The sequence below is a fragment of the Chrysemys picta genome, chromosome 19 (assembly GCF_011386835.1).
Source record: "Chrysemys picta bellii isolate R12L10 chromosome 19, ASM1138683v2, whole genome shotgun sequence".
NCBI classification, from domain to species: Eukaryota; Metazoa; Chordata; order Testudines; family Emydidae; genus Chrysemys; species Chrysemys picta.
In genome coordinates this window covers 2,506,815-2,521,472 of record NC_088809.1, presented here as the reverse complement: position 1 = coordinate 2,521,472, position 14,658 = coordinate 2,506,815, and the positions used below count along the sequence as shown (strand labels likewise).

General features: G+C 44.5%; 2 protein-coding genes across 5 annotated transcripts in view; one reads left to right on the top strand and one right to left on the bottom strand.

The window, feature by feature from the left end:
• The window catches only part of EFCAB5 (EF-hand calcium binding domain 5), a 63,851-nt gene extending 61,443 nt beyond the window's left edge, over positions 1-2,408 (bottom strand). For all 3 annotated transcript variants that reach the window (XM_065572855.1, XM_065572854.1, XM_065572856.1), the window contains exon 1: positions 2,206-2,408. The gene's annotated coding sequence lies outside the window, so the exon portion shown is untranslated. The remainder of the gene's footprint in view (positions 1-2,205) is intronic.
• Positions 2,017-14,658, top strand: part of SSH2 (slingshot protein phosphatase 2) — a 142,113-nt gene continuing 129,471 nt past the window's right edge. Inside the window, exon 1 of one of the 2 annotated variants that reach the window (XM_042857971.2) lies at positions 2,017-2,236. In XM_042857971.2, coding sequence (XP_042713905.2) covers positions 2,174-2,236 — 63 coding nt within the window. In that variant the 5' untranslated portion in view covers positions 2,017-2,173. The remainder of the gene's footprint in view (positions 2,237-14,658) is intronic. The other variant, XM_005298232.4, reaches the window with a different exon arrangement.

The following is a 14,658-nucleotide window of genomic DNA, read 5'->3' as shown; positions in this document are numbered from 1 at the left end:
GGAAATTTTTATAAGGAAGCGAAGGGAATGCACTGGAGTGGAAAAAAGCAATCCAGTTACAAAACTAGATCACATAGAGGATCACAACACAAAAGGAGTATTCTTTTCTATCTCTTCAAATGCAAGTGAGACCAGAAAGAAGAGATTAAGTTTGTACTGATCTCCTGAACAACCATATCTATATTCTATCCTTGCTTATACAGAGTGCAGTACACTGCTGAAAATAAAATCTATCTAATAGAAGTGGTGAAGGTACCCAAAGTTTCAAAGCTAGAGACTGTCATAAAAAGCTTGTCATAGTATATGATCATGCAAAGCATAAATATATAAAAGAGTAAAAACACCCTCTGGTTGGAAAACTATGGAATACTTAGAGCCAGGGGGAGGATAGCTTATAAAGGGGCTGGAGGTAATTTTCCTGATATCTCCACTATAAATCACGTAGTAGTGCTAACATGCTTTCCATAAAAACTATGTTTCAAAATAATAATCTGATGGTTGTTATAAGCAGTTCAATGACACTTTCTTTATGTATGCAGTGTTGTTATAGCCACATTGGTCCCAGGATATCAGAGAGACAGAAGTTAGTCCAATAAAATAACTCATCCACCTTGTCTCTTTACTTGCTTTATGCATGTTTCTTTGCTTATTCTCCCCTTCTAATCTGATCCCCCAAACAGGTGGATTTTTGTGGATTCCGTATGTTCAAAGTTCTCACTTTCTGCATAACCCTGAGTGAAGCATTCCCGCAAAAATCACTTTCTAAGCTCAGGTTTATTTTAACGAGTCTGTTTTTCATCCTCCTTCATCCACTAGGAGGCAAACGCTCATTAGTGAGCTTAACTTTTGTCCCGTGCTAAAGGATAACTGCCGTACAATTTGCAGAGCCTGCCTGATAATTATTTTGACTGCAGGGCATTGGGGGATAGACCAAAGAACTAGCACTGAGGACTTTTCTTGTGCTTAGATGTAAAGGGCCGAAAGCTTCCGTGACAGTTCTGTCAACCTGAAGGAGGAGATGAGAGTGAAATGCACTGAGTGCCTAAGAGGAATGGATGGGTTAATGCAAGCTGTTGGAGAAGAAGAGTGCTTGCTTTCTGTTTAAAATGTATTATGGTCTCTGCTAATCACATTTAATGTTCTCATTAGATGCCTACAAAAGGCCGATTCTTCATCCCATTAACTTCAGTGGCAAAACATGACCCAAATTGCTGAATCCGCAAAACAAATAGGTTTTGCTCAAGCTGTTAAGATAACAGTATTGCTGCTCACCTCTCACCCCCCCTTCGCTCCCACCCCTGCTCCCAAACTTCCACACTTTGAAGTCTGGGGGGCATTTTATGGCTTAAATTTGTGTCCGCACTTCACAGACCCATCACTTTCTAGGTATCTGGGCCTCTGGATTTAGTCAGTGGCTCTCCCAGAGAATCCCAAAAGGTGGTTGGATGCTGTTTTCTTTAGAGGATGGCTGGAATATTGGGGAATTACAAATATATCATCTGTGTTGCCAACTCTAGTGATTTTATCATGAGTGTCACAGGAAGTTTTTCTTAAAGCCCCAGCTCCTGGATCCATGGGATTCCACCTCAGCTTTCATTTTCCCCCTCAACAAAGAACAAGAAGCAGCAGCAACGTGATCCCAGTGCTCCCTAAAGACTCAAAAACCAGAAGGTAAACAAAACTCACCCTGCAGCTATTAATTATTATTATTTTAATCTCATTTTAAGCTGATCTCATGATTTTGGAGGCATGATTTTTGAACCCCTGCGGGTATCTGCCATAGTGATACACCCTGCTGGGTTCCTCCTGGGAATCCTTTCCAATGGGGGAAGGGCCAAGCCCCGAGGAGCCCAGTCCTGCGCCCGTTTCCCAAAGGGAGTAGAGCAGAAAAAGGCTCTGTAGCAGCCCCAGCAGAGCAGGGGTTAAAGGCTGCTGCAGCAGGGCGGGGGCGTGGCTGGGCTGACAGGTGGCGCATGCGCCTTGGCGCCTTATTGTGCCCGGCCGGCCCAACCCCGCCGCGCCTCACTCACTCGGCGAGGGGCCGTTGGCGAGTGCTGAGCTGCTGCCCCCGGCGGTCACCGCGGCGCTGCCGCCGCCTCCCGCCCGGCTCCGGGGCCCCGCCATGGAGTAAGGCCCCCTCCCGCGGCCGGACGGGGGCCCCCGCCGCGCCTCGATGGCTCTGGTAACGGTGCAGCGCTCGCCTACCCCCAGCGCCACCTCCAGCCCCTGCGCCTCGGTGAGTCTCCCCGTCCGGCCGCCGCCTCCCTGCCGGTGCTCGCTCGCTGAGGCGGAGGGAAAGGCAGTTGGGTGCCACATAGGGTCCGGCCGGTGTTTGTACGCATGCGCGCTCTGTGCCGCCTGCCCCCCTCTGTTCTCCCGGGCCTGACAGCTGAGCGCGCGCAGGGCAGCCCCAGGGATGCTGCAGGCTCTGGGCAGGCACTGAGCCTGGGGACCCCTCCTGGGCATCGGGGAGGGGATAAACAGGATCGCTCTTGCTTCCCCCCCCCCTTGCCTTTTGCAAAAATGTCATTATAGCTTGTATAGCGTGCTTGCAAAACGCTTACGTGAATCAATGTCTAGGTCACGTATATACCACTCCCCCATGTGGTTCTGGCCCATCTGTGTTGCTCTGCTGCAAAGAAATAGACTGGGGAAGGGGGTTCTCTCCTGGGCCATTTCTCTAGAGACACTGTGGGTTTCTGTTTGGGGGTTGTTGGCTTTTAATTTATTGAAAGCCAGCTGATCAGGTCAGGTGAGTCTTAAAAATATGGGTATCCTGGATGGAATGTTTTACCCAACTTCAGATGTAAAATGTTTGCAATGAAATAAAGTTTCAGTGGAAACAAATTGTTTCTGGGTTTAAATGCTGCCCTGTAGTGTTTGTCACGTAGTTTGGGGTATAAAGGAGATGAATGAGAACCACCAGAAAGTGAAATGGGCTATAACTAAACTGGCTGTCCAGTGTGCAAGAAATGTAAAAATCATTGGTTAAAAGGCAACTGGGATTCTAATAACTGACAATGTTTAATTCCTCCCCTACAGAACTGTATTCTAAAAATGAAACCTGGTATTTGCCTTCATGCATCTTCCATGCATGAGCTTTCTTTCAGAAAAAGCAACTAGATTTTCCTTCTCAGTGCTGCATGTAATCTTCAAAAAGCTATATCAAACCGAGACCGTGTTTGAAACAGGAAGATTTTAAATCTCTCAGTGGCAGTGAAAGCTCTCATTAAAAGGAGTCTTAAAAACTACCTAAAATTAATCCCAAATCAGGGATTAATTGAGGATGGCAATGAAAACTGCAAAGTGGCTTTCACTTTGTTTATATTTAGTTTCTAGGTGGCTTCACTTTGAAAATATCCTGTATTATCACACATTATGTTTAGGTTGCAAATGCTTCAGGGGAATGTTGAAATCCCAGTTGTTTCTGCTAAAATAAAAACCGCTCTGAAAATATTTCTTTCTGGGTTGGGTAAAATCTCTTTTGATCTAAATTGTGGATTAACTGTTTGATAATATCACATCAAACGTTATTTTGGATACAAGGGTATTAACACTTTTTTTTTTTCCTGTCTTGCTAGGACATGCCTGTTTTGTTAGCAATGCAGATTAACTCCACTTGTTACTTTGCTATAAATATTGATTAACTCTGTTACTTCATCATATGTTGTTTTCACAACCATGCATGGGGAAACAGTCTATGCTTAGCTGCTTCTAACTTTTTCCATGTGTAAAACACTTCAACAGTTAACCTAATGCCTCTTTAGGGTAGAAATTCTGGTAGAAAGAATAGAAATGTTCTGTAGGGTAGGAATGTGTTGGTGACAAGACTGATTTAAAAAAAAAAAAGAGAGAAAATAATTCATGCTCCCCCCCGACTGATGCCTACTCTCAAATACCTCCTTTCGTTTAAACTTGTCATGATGATCACTCTGCAAGGCTGCCCTGTTTGGTGCAGCTAACTAGCCTGTTTCCTTTCTAGGTTACCAAAAAAGTTGCTTGGATCACGCTCACTCTGAACAGTTAGGAAAGAGAGTGTGGATGCATGAATGCTATGGGTGTGTACAATACAACCTTTAACATATTTAGCAGCATTAGTTCTCTTTCCTCATTCTAATAAAATTGAGATATAATCTGCTGAACTAGTCACCGTAAATCCTGTGGTACTCTTCACAAGAGTAAGTGTGTGGGCTCTCGTGTCCTGACCAAACTTTCACTTCAGTAATTACTTTCTGCCTACCTAAAACTCTCCTTGCAGTCTCGAGTGGAGATGGTATTCTTCACTTTCTGCCCAGAACTGTTGTATGGGGTTTTTGTGAACTCTTCAAATGCCTTCTGCATTTCCTTGGTGGTTGAAGCATGTTTATTATTATTATTATTATTATTACTACTACAAATAATAATCTAAAACTGTTAAAGTCCTTTGCAATCTTTTAGAATGAAAAGTGCTCTAGAAAAATATATGCTAGTTCAGCTCATCTGCATATCTGCTGCTAAACTTTCTTCAATGTTAAGCAAAGTATAGCATTTGGTTTCAATATATTAGCTATGCCACCAAGCTCAAATAGTCACTGGAGTTAAGTCTCCAATCTTTGTCCATCAAATGCCACAAGAATTCCCAAGCTACGCTGTAGTGGAGACTGTCCTCTAGCTCAGTTTGGCAAATATCCAGCTCTTGTCAGAATTCCATTGACCTGTGCAGTACCACTGGGTACCTGTGTGAGAAGGTTGGACAGAAAATTTCCTGGTGAGATGGCCCAAGAAATTCAGGTGATGGTCCCAAATGAAATGCTGAAGGCTTGTGATTCTGACAAGTCTGTCATCTTGTTAATTCTCCTTAAGGTCCTTATCCTGAAATTGACTCTGTTTGGGAGGTCCCCTCTGCCCAGGGAGAGCCCTGTTGATTTCAACAGGATTCTGCACAAGTGCAGGAGTCTGCTCATTGAGTCCCTTGTAAGAGCGGGACCTGCAATTCTGTGGGAAAATGTCTGTAATTTAGCAAGATGTTTGGTCAAACTGTGCTTTAATCCTTTCTCTATGTGCACAGGATCATAGGCTGATCAGTTTTCTACAATAAATAAGATTGCCTGCTGTAATGTTCTAATAGACTAATTGAAAAGATTATTTATTTATTTTATTTTGCTACATATGGATATTTTACATGTGGACACCAACACGTTATACCAATCATCTGGAGTTAAATGTAAACCCCAACTTTTTGTGCCTTCTCTAGGTAATGTGGGGATGAGGTCAAGTTAAATCTGATACATTAGTCCTCCAGAGAGTGTAGAAGTCTGACATGTAGCTTGATGTTTTCATGTCTTGACCTAAAAATTCTCAGACTGCTGCTTTGCCATCTCAAACTGGGAGTGAGGAGGAAGTGTCACCCTTGTGTATGCTTCAACAGGTGACCACATGGAAGAACTAATTCAATTTTCAGGTCACTAAAGGACTTTGAGGACAGAGTTCCTTTATACATTGGTTGATGCTCTTCTGTTAGGAGCAGAATTCTCTAGACAAGAAGAAGAGGTTGAAATAGTGCAGTGTCAATGTCCTTGAACCACAGGAGATTTCTGCATTGTGTGCTATAAAAGTATTCTAATTGGCTTCCCTGGATTCAGGGGAATAGATGATTCAAATTACTTTGAAATTGAATGGTTTTATTTATAGATTGCCATAGAATTTGAGTACCTCACAAATATTTATTGCATTGTAGAGGAGTGTTTCATACCATGATTTTCCCAGGTTGTTATAGATCTGCACCATGATCTCTTAATTATCTGTCTGAGTTCCTGATCGTAGTTTGGCTTTTGACTATGCTGACACTTTTATCAGAAAAGAGACCTCGTGCTGCATCCTACAGAACATTTCCATTCTTTCTACCAGAAGCTGGAATTATCAGAAGTGTTTTATGGGCAGAGTATGGGTTCAGGGGTGATTTCATCAAGGTGGAGAAAGTGGTTATTGTGGGAGTTAGAGAGGGGATACTTTCATCAACACAGCAGCCTATGTTTAAGAGCTGAAGGATGAGAACCTTGTAAAGATTTCCAGTTTCTCTTCTGGAATATTGGTTGTTTGCTTTGTAGGCAAAAGCCTAGTTCATGTTTTAAGAGTAAAGGATGGCTTTTTATCTGTGTGTTTTCCCTTTAACTACAGCAAAAACTGTCCCTCTTCTCCCTATCTGAATCCCCACACTTCTCGGGAACTGTGTATGTGGGGACATGGCATGTGTGGCGCTTGCTGGCTCACACCGCAAAAAATTGTGATGCTGTGAATATTTTACACATAAACCTAAAAGTGAATGCAGATCTAGTCTCAAATACTTCCCTGTTTATAACCTACAGCTAGAAACCGTGCTTACAGGAATAGAATTCGGCCTGGCTTACCCTTAAAACTTAGCTCCGTGTGGAAGATCCACACTCTTGAGTGTCGTAGCTAAGCTGACCTTGGTGTAGACACAGTTAGGTGGACCGGAGAATGCTTGCCAGTCCTAGCTGCTGTCACTCGGGGAGGTGGAGTTCCTACAGCGAGAGGAAAAACCCTGTCCATTGCTGTAGCACACTTAGCTGTAGGAGCCAGAGAGGCTTGGGGACAGATCTCTAGTAGGGAGGTTGGAAGGACCCAGGCCCTTGGTATCCTTCCCTTTGGGAGACTGTCTCACTAGTTGCAAATGCCTGTCAAAGAGGATCCTGGGAACCTGGCCTTGCAAAGTTTTTCTCGTGTCCCCACTCCACCCCGCAATGGCCTCATTTCAGTGGACTAGTATGTAAACTGACATCAGCTGGACTCATGTGCAGGCTGCTCCAGCAGGCTGTATGGAAACCTGCTGTCTGAATTTGGACAATGCCAGAGAAAGCACTGCCCCATTCTGCTTTGCTGTATGTCTTCCAGAACCTTGCCCTAGTCTGTTCCCAATAACTCAGCCAGATGCCTTGCAATTTGCCAAGGTTCAGTCAAGCCTTGTTCCAAGACATAACGAAAATTTGAGCTGGAGGACTCTATGGGATTTGTTAAAGGTGGAGTGAGATCTTGCACAATTCACTGGCTTGTCTATTCTCCGGCTCGTCTGAGACCAATAGAAATCTATGAACCGCTCCTGTGAGTTTGGTTCCAAGCAACCTTTTCCTCTCCCATGGAAAAAATTCTCTCTCTTGCTCTGTGTCTTCAGGAATTGTGGTAGTGGCTCAACTCATGCTTTCCAAGACTTTAGTTATAAAACTAGGAGCTGGAAGTTTGCATGGCAAAGTCTGGCTGTGGAGGAGCATTGGAAAGCAGCACAAGTCTTCTCCAGAGAGCATCTGTCCATGCAGTATATGTCCACAGCAAATTAACTTTTGCTGATAGTTAAGTGCTAAATGAGATTTCTCTGAATCTGTCTCCGAATCTTCTTGCTTTCTCCAGTGTCGCACAGAAACTGATCATTCAAAAAAGACTTACGTCCTGATTTAATCTTATATCTGTTAATTCAATAAATGCAGAATTCTTCACTACCACACATAAAATGCACTGCATAGAGATGGTCCTCAATGGTTAGTGTATGCAAGCGTTTCAAATGTGCCGATGTCTGCAGTGTGTAGGCAGCATTATTAAATTAAGAATAGTCTCCTTTCTGTCTGAACAAGAACCAGATTGTCACCCTTCTCCATTTTATACCATCTCCTAAGTGCTGTTGTCTCAGGAGGGATGTTGGGGCATTGTGCACCTGCTGTTATTGTGCCAAGAGTCTTCTACTGTTCTCTGAAAGTTCCAGGATTTGGGCTTACCCTGATCTCTGGCACCTCATGGTTAATACCTGCCTCTATTTATCTATCTATCTATCTATTTTGGGGTGGGGGGGGAAGGGGGAAGGGGAAGGTACAATTTTCTTAGATGTGTCCAATTGGTCTGACGTTTGTGTGCATGAGATGGAAATGTAAAAGTCCAGTTGCTTAAGCTCTAAATCTGCTTTGACCAATTGTGTCCAGTTGTTTACTACTTTCCTCTTCCATGGTGGTCTTTTCAATTTTACTGCTTCCAGCTCCATAGACACTAACCTAAAATATTGGAGGAAAACCTGTTGATGTCATGCAGAATGGAAGTCTGAGGTGTGTTTGATCTGGTAGCCAGAACATAGCTGATACCATATATACCTGGTGTAAAAGTCTCTGCATCGGATTTACAGGTTAAGGCCCTGGAGGATGTTACAGGTGACCTTACTGAAAAGCTTACTGTGGGATCCCCATTAGCATGATGAGGTGAACAAAGGAACGTGGCCCTGATGTTGCAGGATGCTGCCATCTTCTGAAACAATTGCTATAGAACTGTCCCTTCTCATTGGTTTTTAGTAATTCTTTCATTAATTTTTTTTTTTTTTTTTGAAGGACAGCTCCACAGAGAAAAAGCAAAATAATCCTGTCTGACCCTTTCTTGAGATGTGAAACATCTGGGCAGGCAATCAGGCCCTGACTCTTTTCCAGTAAGAGAGCATATTGTTTCCCTAAGGGTAGGAAGGCAACTGACCCAGAAAGAGGAGATGCTGTTTTCATTGTTATAAAATTCACAACCTAAAACAACAAAACCTTAAGCCAGTCTGCTTCCCTCTTGATCCCAGGAGGTTAGCTAAAGTGGGAAGCAGAACCCTGCAGGTATGTTGGGAACCTTTGTCATTTTCTGTCTTCAAGTTCCTTGCTGTTAGAATGTACAGGAAATATTTTCCTCACTAGTTTAAGAAACTAAATATAACCGTTCTCTGTTTTCTTTATTTTAATAGTGCATTCGGGGCTTTCATTAGTAGTAGGCAGTCTTCGCAATAGAATTGCTAGGCAAAACACTAATTGACTGACCTCTTAGCCCAAAGTGACTGCAACAGCACTGCAAACAACTCTCCTAAACTGATCAGTTATTACTACCTTTTAAAAATCTCTTCTCTCCTCTGCAGTATTTATCAGAGTGACAGTCTATCTCTGGAGTTGCATTAATCTAGGGGTGGCCAACTTGTGGCTCCGGAGCCCCATGCGGCTCTTCAGAAGTTAATATGCGGCTCCTTGTATAGTCACCGACTCCGGGGCTGGAGCTACAGGCGCCAACTTTCCAATGTGCCGGGGGGGTGTTCACTGCTCAACCCCTGGCTCTGCCAGAGGCCTTGCCCCACTTCACTCCCTCCCCTGAGCCTGCAGTTCCCTCACTCCTCCCCCTCGCCCTCCGAGTATCCTTCAAGCCATGAAACAGCTGATCGGGGAGGGAGGGGGAGGTGTTGATCGCTGGTGGGTGGGAGGCACTGGGAGGAGCTGATGGGAGGCTGCTGACCTATTACTGTGGCTCTTTTGTGATGTACATTGGTAAATTCTGTCTTTCTCAGGCTCAGGTTGGCCACCCCTGCATTAATCAGTTACATGAGCAATCACTAGCTCTTATCAAGATGTGCTGATAAAGTCATGTTTTTTTCTTCTTCTGTAACATGTGCCAGTCCTAGAAATCTCCCAGGTAACTGGCATCACTTTATTCTGAGATAAGGAGCAGAGGAGAAGGTGGAAGTTCTAAAACCTTTCAGATGTGTGCGCAGCTCTTTCAAACTAAATCTTTCAGAGACAATAGGTGAGAACTGGACTCAACATACACCAGACTTTCCGCATCCTCAAGCGGCAGGATCTGGCAAACAAACCGGGATGGTGGGATAAAAACCTGGTTGTAGATCAGGCTTTTGTTCACTTCTCAGATCTACAAGAAAATACCAGAGGCCCGTATCCTCTGTTTCATATTTTGCTGCATAGTAGAAGGGTTGAGGTTTATTTGTTTACTTTTTAAAGTATCTGAAACTGGCTTTTAGCCTGCTGCCCAACACAAGGCTTTTTGACTTGCAAAGAAGAACTTGACCTTCTGCGTACACACGTCATAGATATTGTGATGCTCTTCTCTGCAATGACCAGCTTAGTTAAGCAGGGGGCAGATAAGTGTGCCTGCAGTGTCAAGTATGGCTTAGTGACTTTTCAGTCGTCAGGCCTTCACCTGCAGCACTTGGTTGTCTTGGAAACTAGCAAAAAGTAACCCTGGGGCTAATCGCTGCCTGATCTCCGCCTGCAGCTGAAGGCCTCCGTCAGTCACAACAAACCACATCCTCCCGGTGCTGCAGACTTCTCCTTTCCATCTCACTTCCAGAAAAGCGCAATGCTTGCGGAAGGTAGCAGTTCAGTTCAGCAGAGCTGGGCCCTCAGTCAGTAGCCACCACTCTCCGGCCACCCAGCTTTGAAGACCGCACCGAAATAAGGGTGGCATGGTATGGTATTGTCACCCTTACTTCCAGGAGCACCGCCAGCTTTTCTGCTGCCCTAGGTGGCGGAAGGTCCCGCCCCGAAATGCCGCTCCCCACAGGCGGCGGAAGGTCCCACTGCCAAAATACCACCGTGGTTGCGGCCCCCCCAAATTATAGCGCCCTAGGCAACTGCCTAGGTCGCCTAATGGGTTGCGCCGGCCCTGCTTACTTCTGCACTGTTGCTGGTGGGTGCTACCTTCAGAGCTAGGCACTTGGCCAACAGCCGCCGCTCTCCAGCCGCCCAGCTCTGAAGGTGGCGCATAAGTAAGGGTGGCAATACCGTGACCCTCTCAAAATAATCTTGCAACACTTCCTCCCCCCCTCCCCGAACTCCTCTTTGGTTCAGGATCCCCAATTTGAGAAACGCTGGTCTCCCCTGTGAAATCTGTATAGTAGAGGATAAAAGCACACACAAAACCAGATTTCACGGGTGGGAGACCAGATTTCACAGTCCGGGATGCATTTTTCATGGCCGTGAATTTGGCAGGGCCCTAATCATGGCACAACAACACTGAAGTGAGATTCATAAACTAGAGAAAAGGAAACTGAGGCATCAATGAAAGACGAATCAACATGGAAGGGGAGGGGTGTGTGTATGAGGAGGAGAATTCCCGAGAGGAAAGAACAACTGAGTGACTTCCCTTCTGCCCCCCCTCCAGAAGAGCTGAGGGAAGGCAAAGCATGAAGGGTCAGGGAGTAGGTGGAAGAGTTCAGAGAAGTAGGCTGGTGGGAATCATAAAATGGAAAGCCAATAGGGCAGTGCTACACTGGCTTCCCCTCTCAAATCCAGTTTGCGTCACTTGCAGAGAGGAGAGGGTGTGAGGTCCAGCTTCTATGCTGGGAGAAGTGTTCTTTCCTCTTAAGTGTGGGAGCCCAGGCCCTAGGAGTGAAACGTGCTGTTGATGAGGTGGTGATTGACAAGGCATAAGTAGCAAGGGGTGGACTATTTCCAACACAGGTGGCATTGGAGAGTTAAAGACTAGGGAGACTTGGCAGGAGAAATTGGAGGACAAGGACAACTCTGAATGCTCTGCCTTTAGGTGCAAAACTAATTAGTGGTGGTGTCAGATTCATGAGACAAAAATTCTTTCCATCCAGAAATGCAGTGTGCTAACCCTCATATCACCCCAGAAGGTGGGCAAGTATCTGCTTCTTTTACTGCAGGGCACTGAGAGGCAGAAGGGACTGAGCTACATAGTCAATGACAAGAGCCAGGATTGGAATTTGGGGGTTCCAAGATCTGTGCTTAATTCACTAGGCCACCTGGAGCGGAGAGCCTTATGGGATAGTAAATAATAGAAGCAAAGTTGCATGTCACTACAACTGACGAGAATGCTATGGGCTCCGTAAAGTCCCCCATTTTCTCTCTCTGTACCAAAGTAGGCAGTAGCAACATGCATAGTGTTGCAGTTTTAGGCAGCAGTCAGCAAACTCAAGTTACTCCTAAGTTGCAAGGCTGAAATAATACTTGCTACTCCCTTCCTCTTTATATGAAAGGAAGTTACCATGTGCCCTACAGGTGGAAAATCCTTTGTTTGCATAACAGATGTCTTTTGTGGTACATTTTATAGCCATGATCTACCGTGAAACTGGATCCAGGGGCTGATCCTGCAAGATAGTGGACCACAAGCTAAATGAGTCAACAGTGTAACACTGTCGCAAAAAAAGCGAACATCGTTCTGGGATGTATTAGCAGGAGTGTTGTAAGCAAGACACGAGAAGTAATTCTTCCGCTCTACTCCACAATGATTAGGCCTCAACGGGAGTATTGTGTCCAGTTCTGGCCGCCACATTTCAGGAAAGATGTGGACAAATTGTAGAAAATCCAGAGAAGAGCAACAAAAAAGATTAAAGGTGAAACATGAGCTATGAAGGAAGATTGAAAAAATTGGGTTTGTTTAGTCTGGAGAAGAGAAGACTGAGTGGGGACATGAGAACAGTTTTCAAGTACATAAGATTGTTACAAGGAGGAGGGAGAAGAATTGTTGCTTCTTGCCCTGTCCTCAGAGGTTAAGAACAATGGACTTAAATTGCAGTCAGGGAGGTTTTGCTTGGACATTAGGGAAAAACTTCCCAGCTGTCACGGTGGTTAAGCACTGGAATAAATTGCCTAGGGAGGTTGTGGAAGCTCCATCATTGGAGATTTTTAAGAGCAGGTTAGACAAACCCCTGTCGGGTGGTTTAGATAATACTTAGTCCTGCCATGAGTGCAGCGGACTGGACTAGATGACCTCTCAAGGTCCCTTCCAGTTCTGATTCAGCATACCTTGCTGGAAGTTGAGGGTGTTTAGCACTCGATATTCAGGGAGATGGTGATGAATACTCTTGACCATTGGAGGGACAAAAGCTGGTGAAACATACTTTGTGCAGGAATATAGATCTGCATTGTTATTGGTCTGTCTGAGGACATTCATGGTGGGTTTTCCCCAGTAACATTTTCTCAGCAAAAATATGGCCAGGCTTTGCAGTCATTGCAATAAACTGTAATTAAAATTTAAAAAACCTCTTCACACATTGGTCTTATCTATTCTTCACACTTGTGGCAAAGCTGAAGTGTAGGTGTGTGATCTGTCAAAGTAGACAAAGCCATGACAGAATTTGGTACTTGATTGAACAACCACAGAATATTGATAGCTGGTTGGAAATGATGGACACGGCGCAGTATTCACTGAGCTCTCTGAGGTAGAATGATGCACTTAACTTTATATATGTGATATTGTCAACTGGTGTTAGTGGTGTCAGTTAGCACTGCTACAGTTATAGGCTTAATACCCTTTCTAGTGCAAGCTACTTGTAGGACTAGCAACCTGCAAAGAGATTCTATCCAGATCTGTTCAGTGATGTGATTATATGGCTTGCAGACATTAACTATCCTATCTTGCTGTGTGTTTCTGTGTATATTAAAAAATCTTCCTGAGGTAAATGCTAATCCTTGGCTGGAATAGGCCCAGCAGCTATCTGAGAACTATTACTGCAGCTGAGGCTATCTGACATGTTGAATCTGCTAACAAAAGCCTGATGCTTCTCCCCTTTTCAGGTTTGCAGAGTCGTGCTCTGAAGTGATCCCTGTTGCTCTCCCAGAGGGACTGCAGATTTCAGTGGGCGTTGTCCGGGCAGCCATAAGTTCCCACCTTTTCACCATAGCATTTCCAAAGCACCTGAGAAGAAACTGGGGTGTCATGCTGAAAGGTAGCAGCTCATGACTAAATCGGAGGTAGACAGGAAAGTGACTGGACAGTCCCAAGCTGTGTGTAAACCTAACCACAGCTGGGTGTAACCTAGATACAGGGGCTAACTTGGAGAATAGACACTCCAGAAACACCTAAAACCGACACCTCCAACTCATCTGTGAAATAAATATTCTAAGGGCTTCCTTCAATGGCTAAGCAAGCAGCAGCTCCATGAAAGAAGTCTGGGCTGTAGTAACTCTGAATACACTGGTCTTCTGGGTTGATGCTGGAGTCTTGTAATATAATGTTGGTTAGTGATACAAAAGGTAAATGCAACCTCATCTTCCCCAAGGTAGTACAGGCCCTAGCAGTTAAACAAACAAGGCCCTCCCATGTGCAGGCATCCTTCTGTGCAAAATAAAATTTACACTAATGCAATTTAACTTTTACCTTTCGAAGTGTGTGAAGAGGTGATAACACCCTTTATTGACCTTCCAAATTACATAAACAAGTAACATCAGGCTAGCTGTATCCCGTCTTATCAGGGGTTTTCCTTTTTTGTTCATTTTGTTTCACTTGAGTTCTGCCTGGGCAGGGTGAGGAAGCATTATGTGGTTTTAAGTTTCAACACTTTATCACCCTGTCTGGCTATTTTGACAGTTCTCCCTTCTAGCTGGTATTCTTGTTAGGCTACACTTATTACAGTCTTCCGCATTCTAATGTTGATCTCCACAAACACTAACGCACTCCCCAGAAGCTTGCTCTTCAGCAGGGTGGAGTGTGTTTTGATTTGCTTTGTTTTGATGAAAAGACTTCATAGAGTTGAACATGGAAATTGAACTCCTTGTGACTCCTCTTTCCCCTTACTGTTGGGCAATTGTACCAGTTCTCAGACTGCTAGGGGATGGCCAGCGACCATTGACCTAATGTCTCGTCGGTCCAGTGTACTCAGGTGCTTAAGACCCTGTTGCCTAGACCCTGAATGGAAAAGGTGAGGATGGCAAAACTATAAGTATAGTTGCTCTTCAACACCACCAAAAAAGTTGAGCAAAGATGGCTTTGTACCAAATATCGTGCTGGAGTTGGCATGGCTTAAATTGAAACTGCTCAGTCTCAAGTGGGTGAAATTAGTTATTCTTTGGTACTGTAATTTCATTTCTTGACATCAGGTTGGTGTCATCACAATGTGAAGCACAAAGA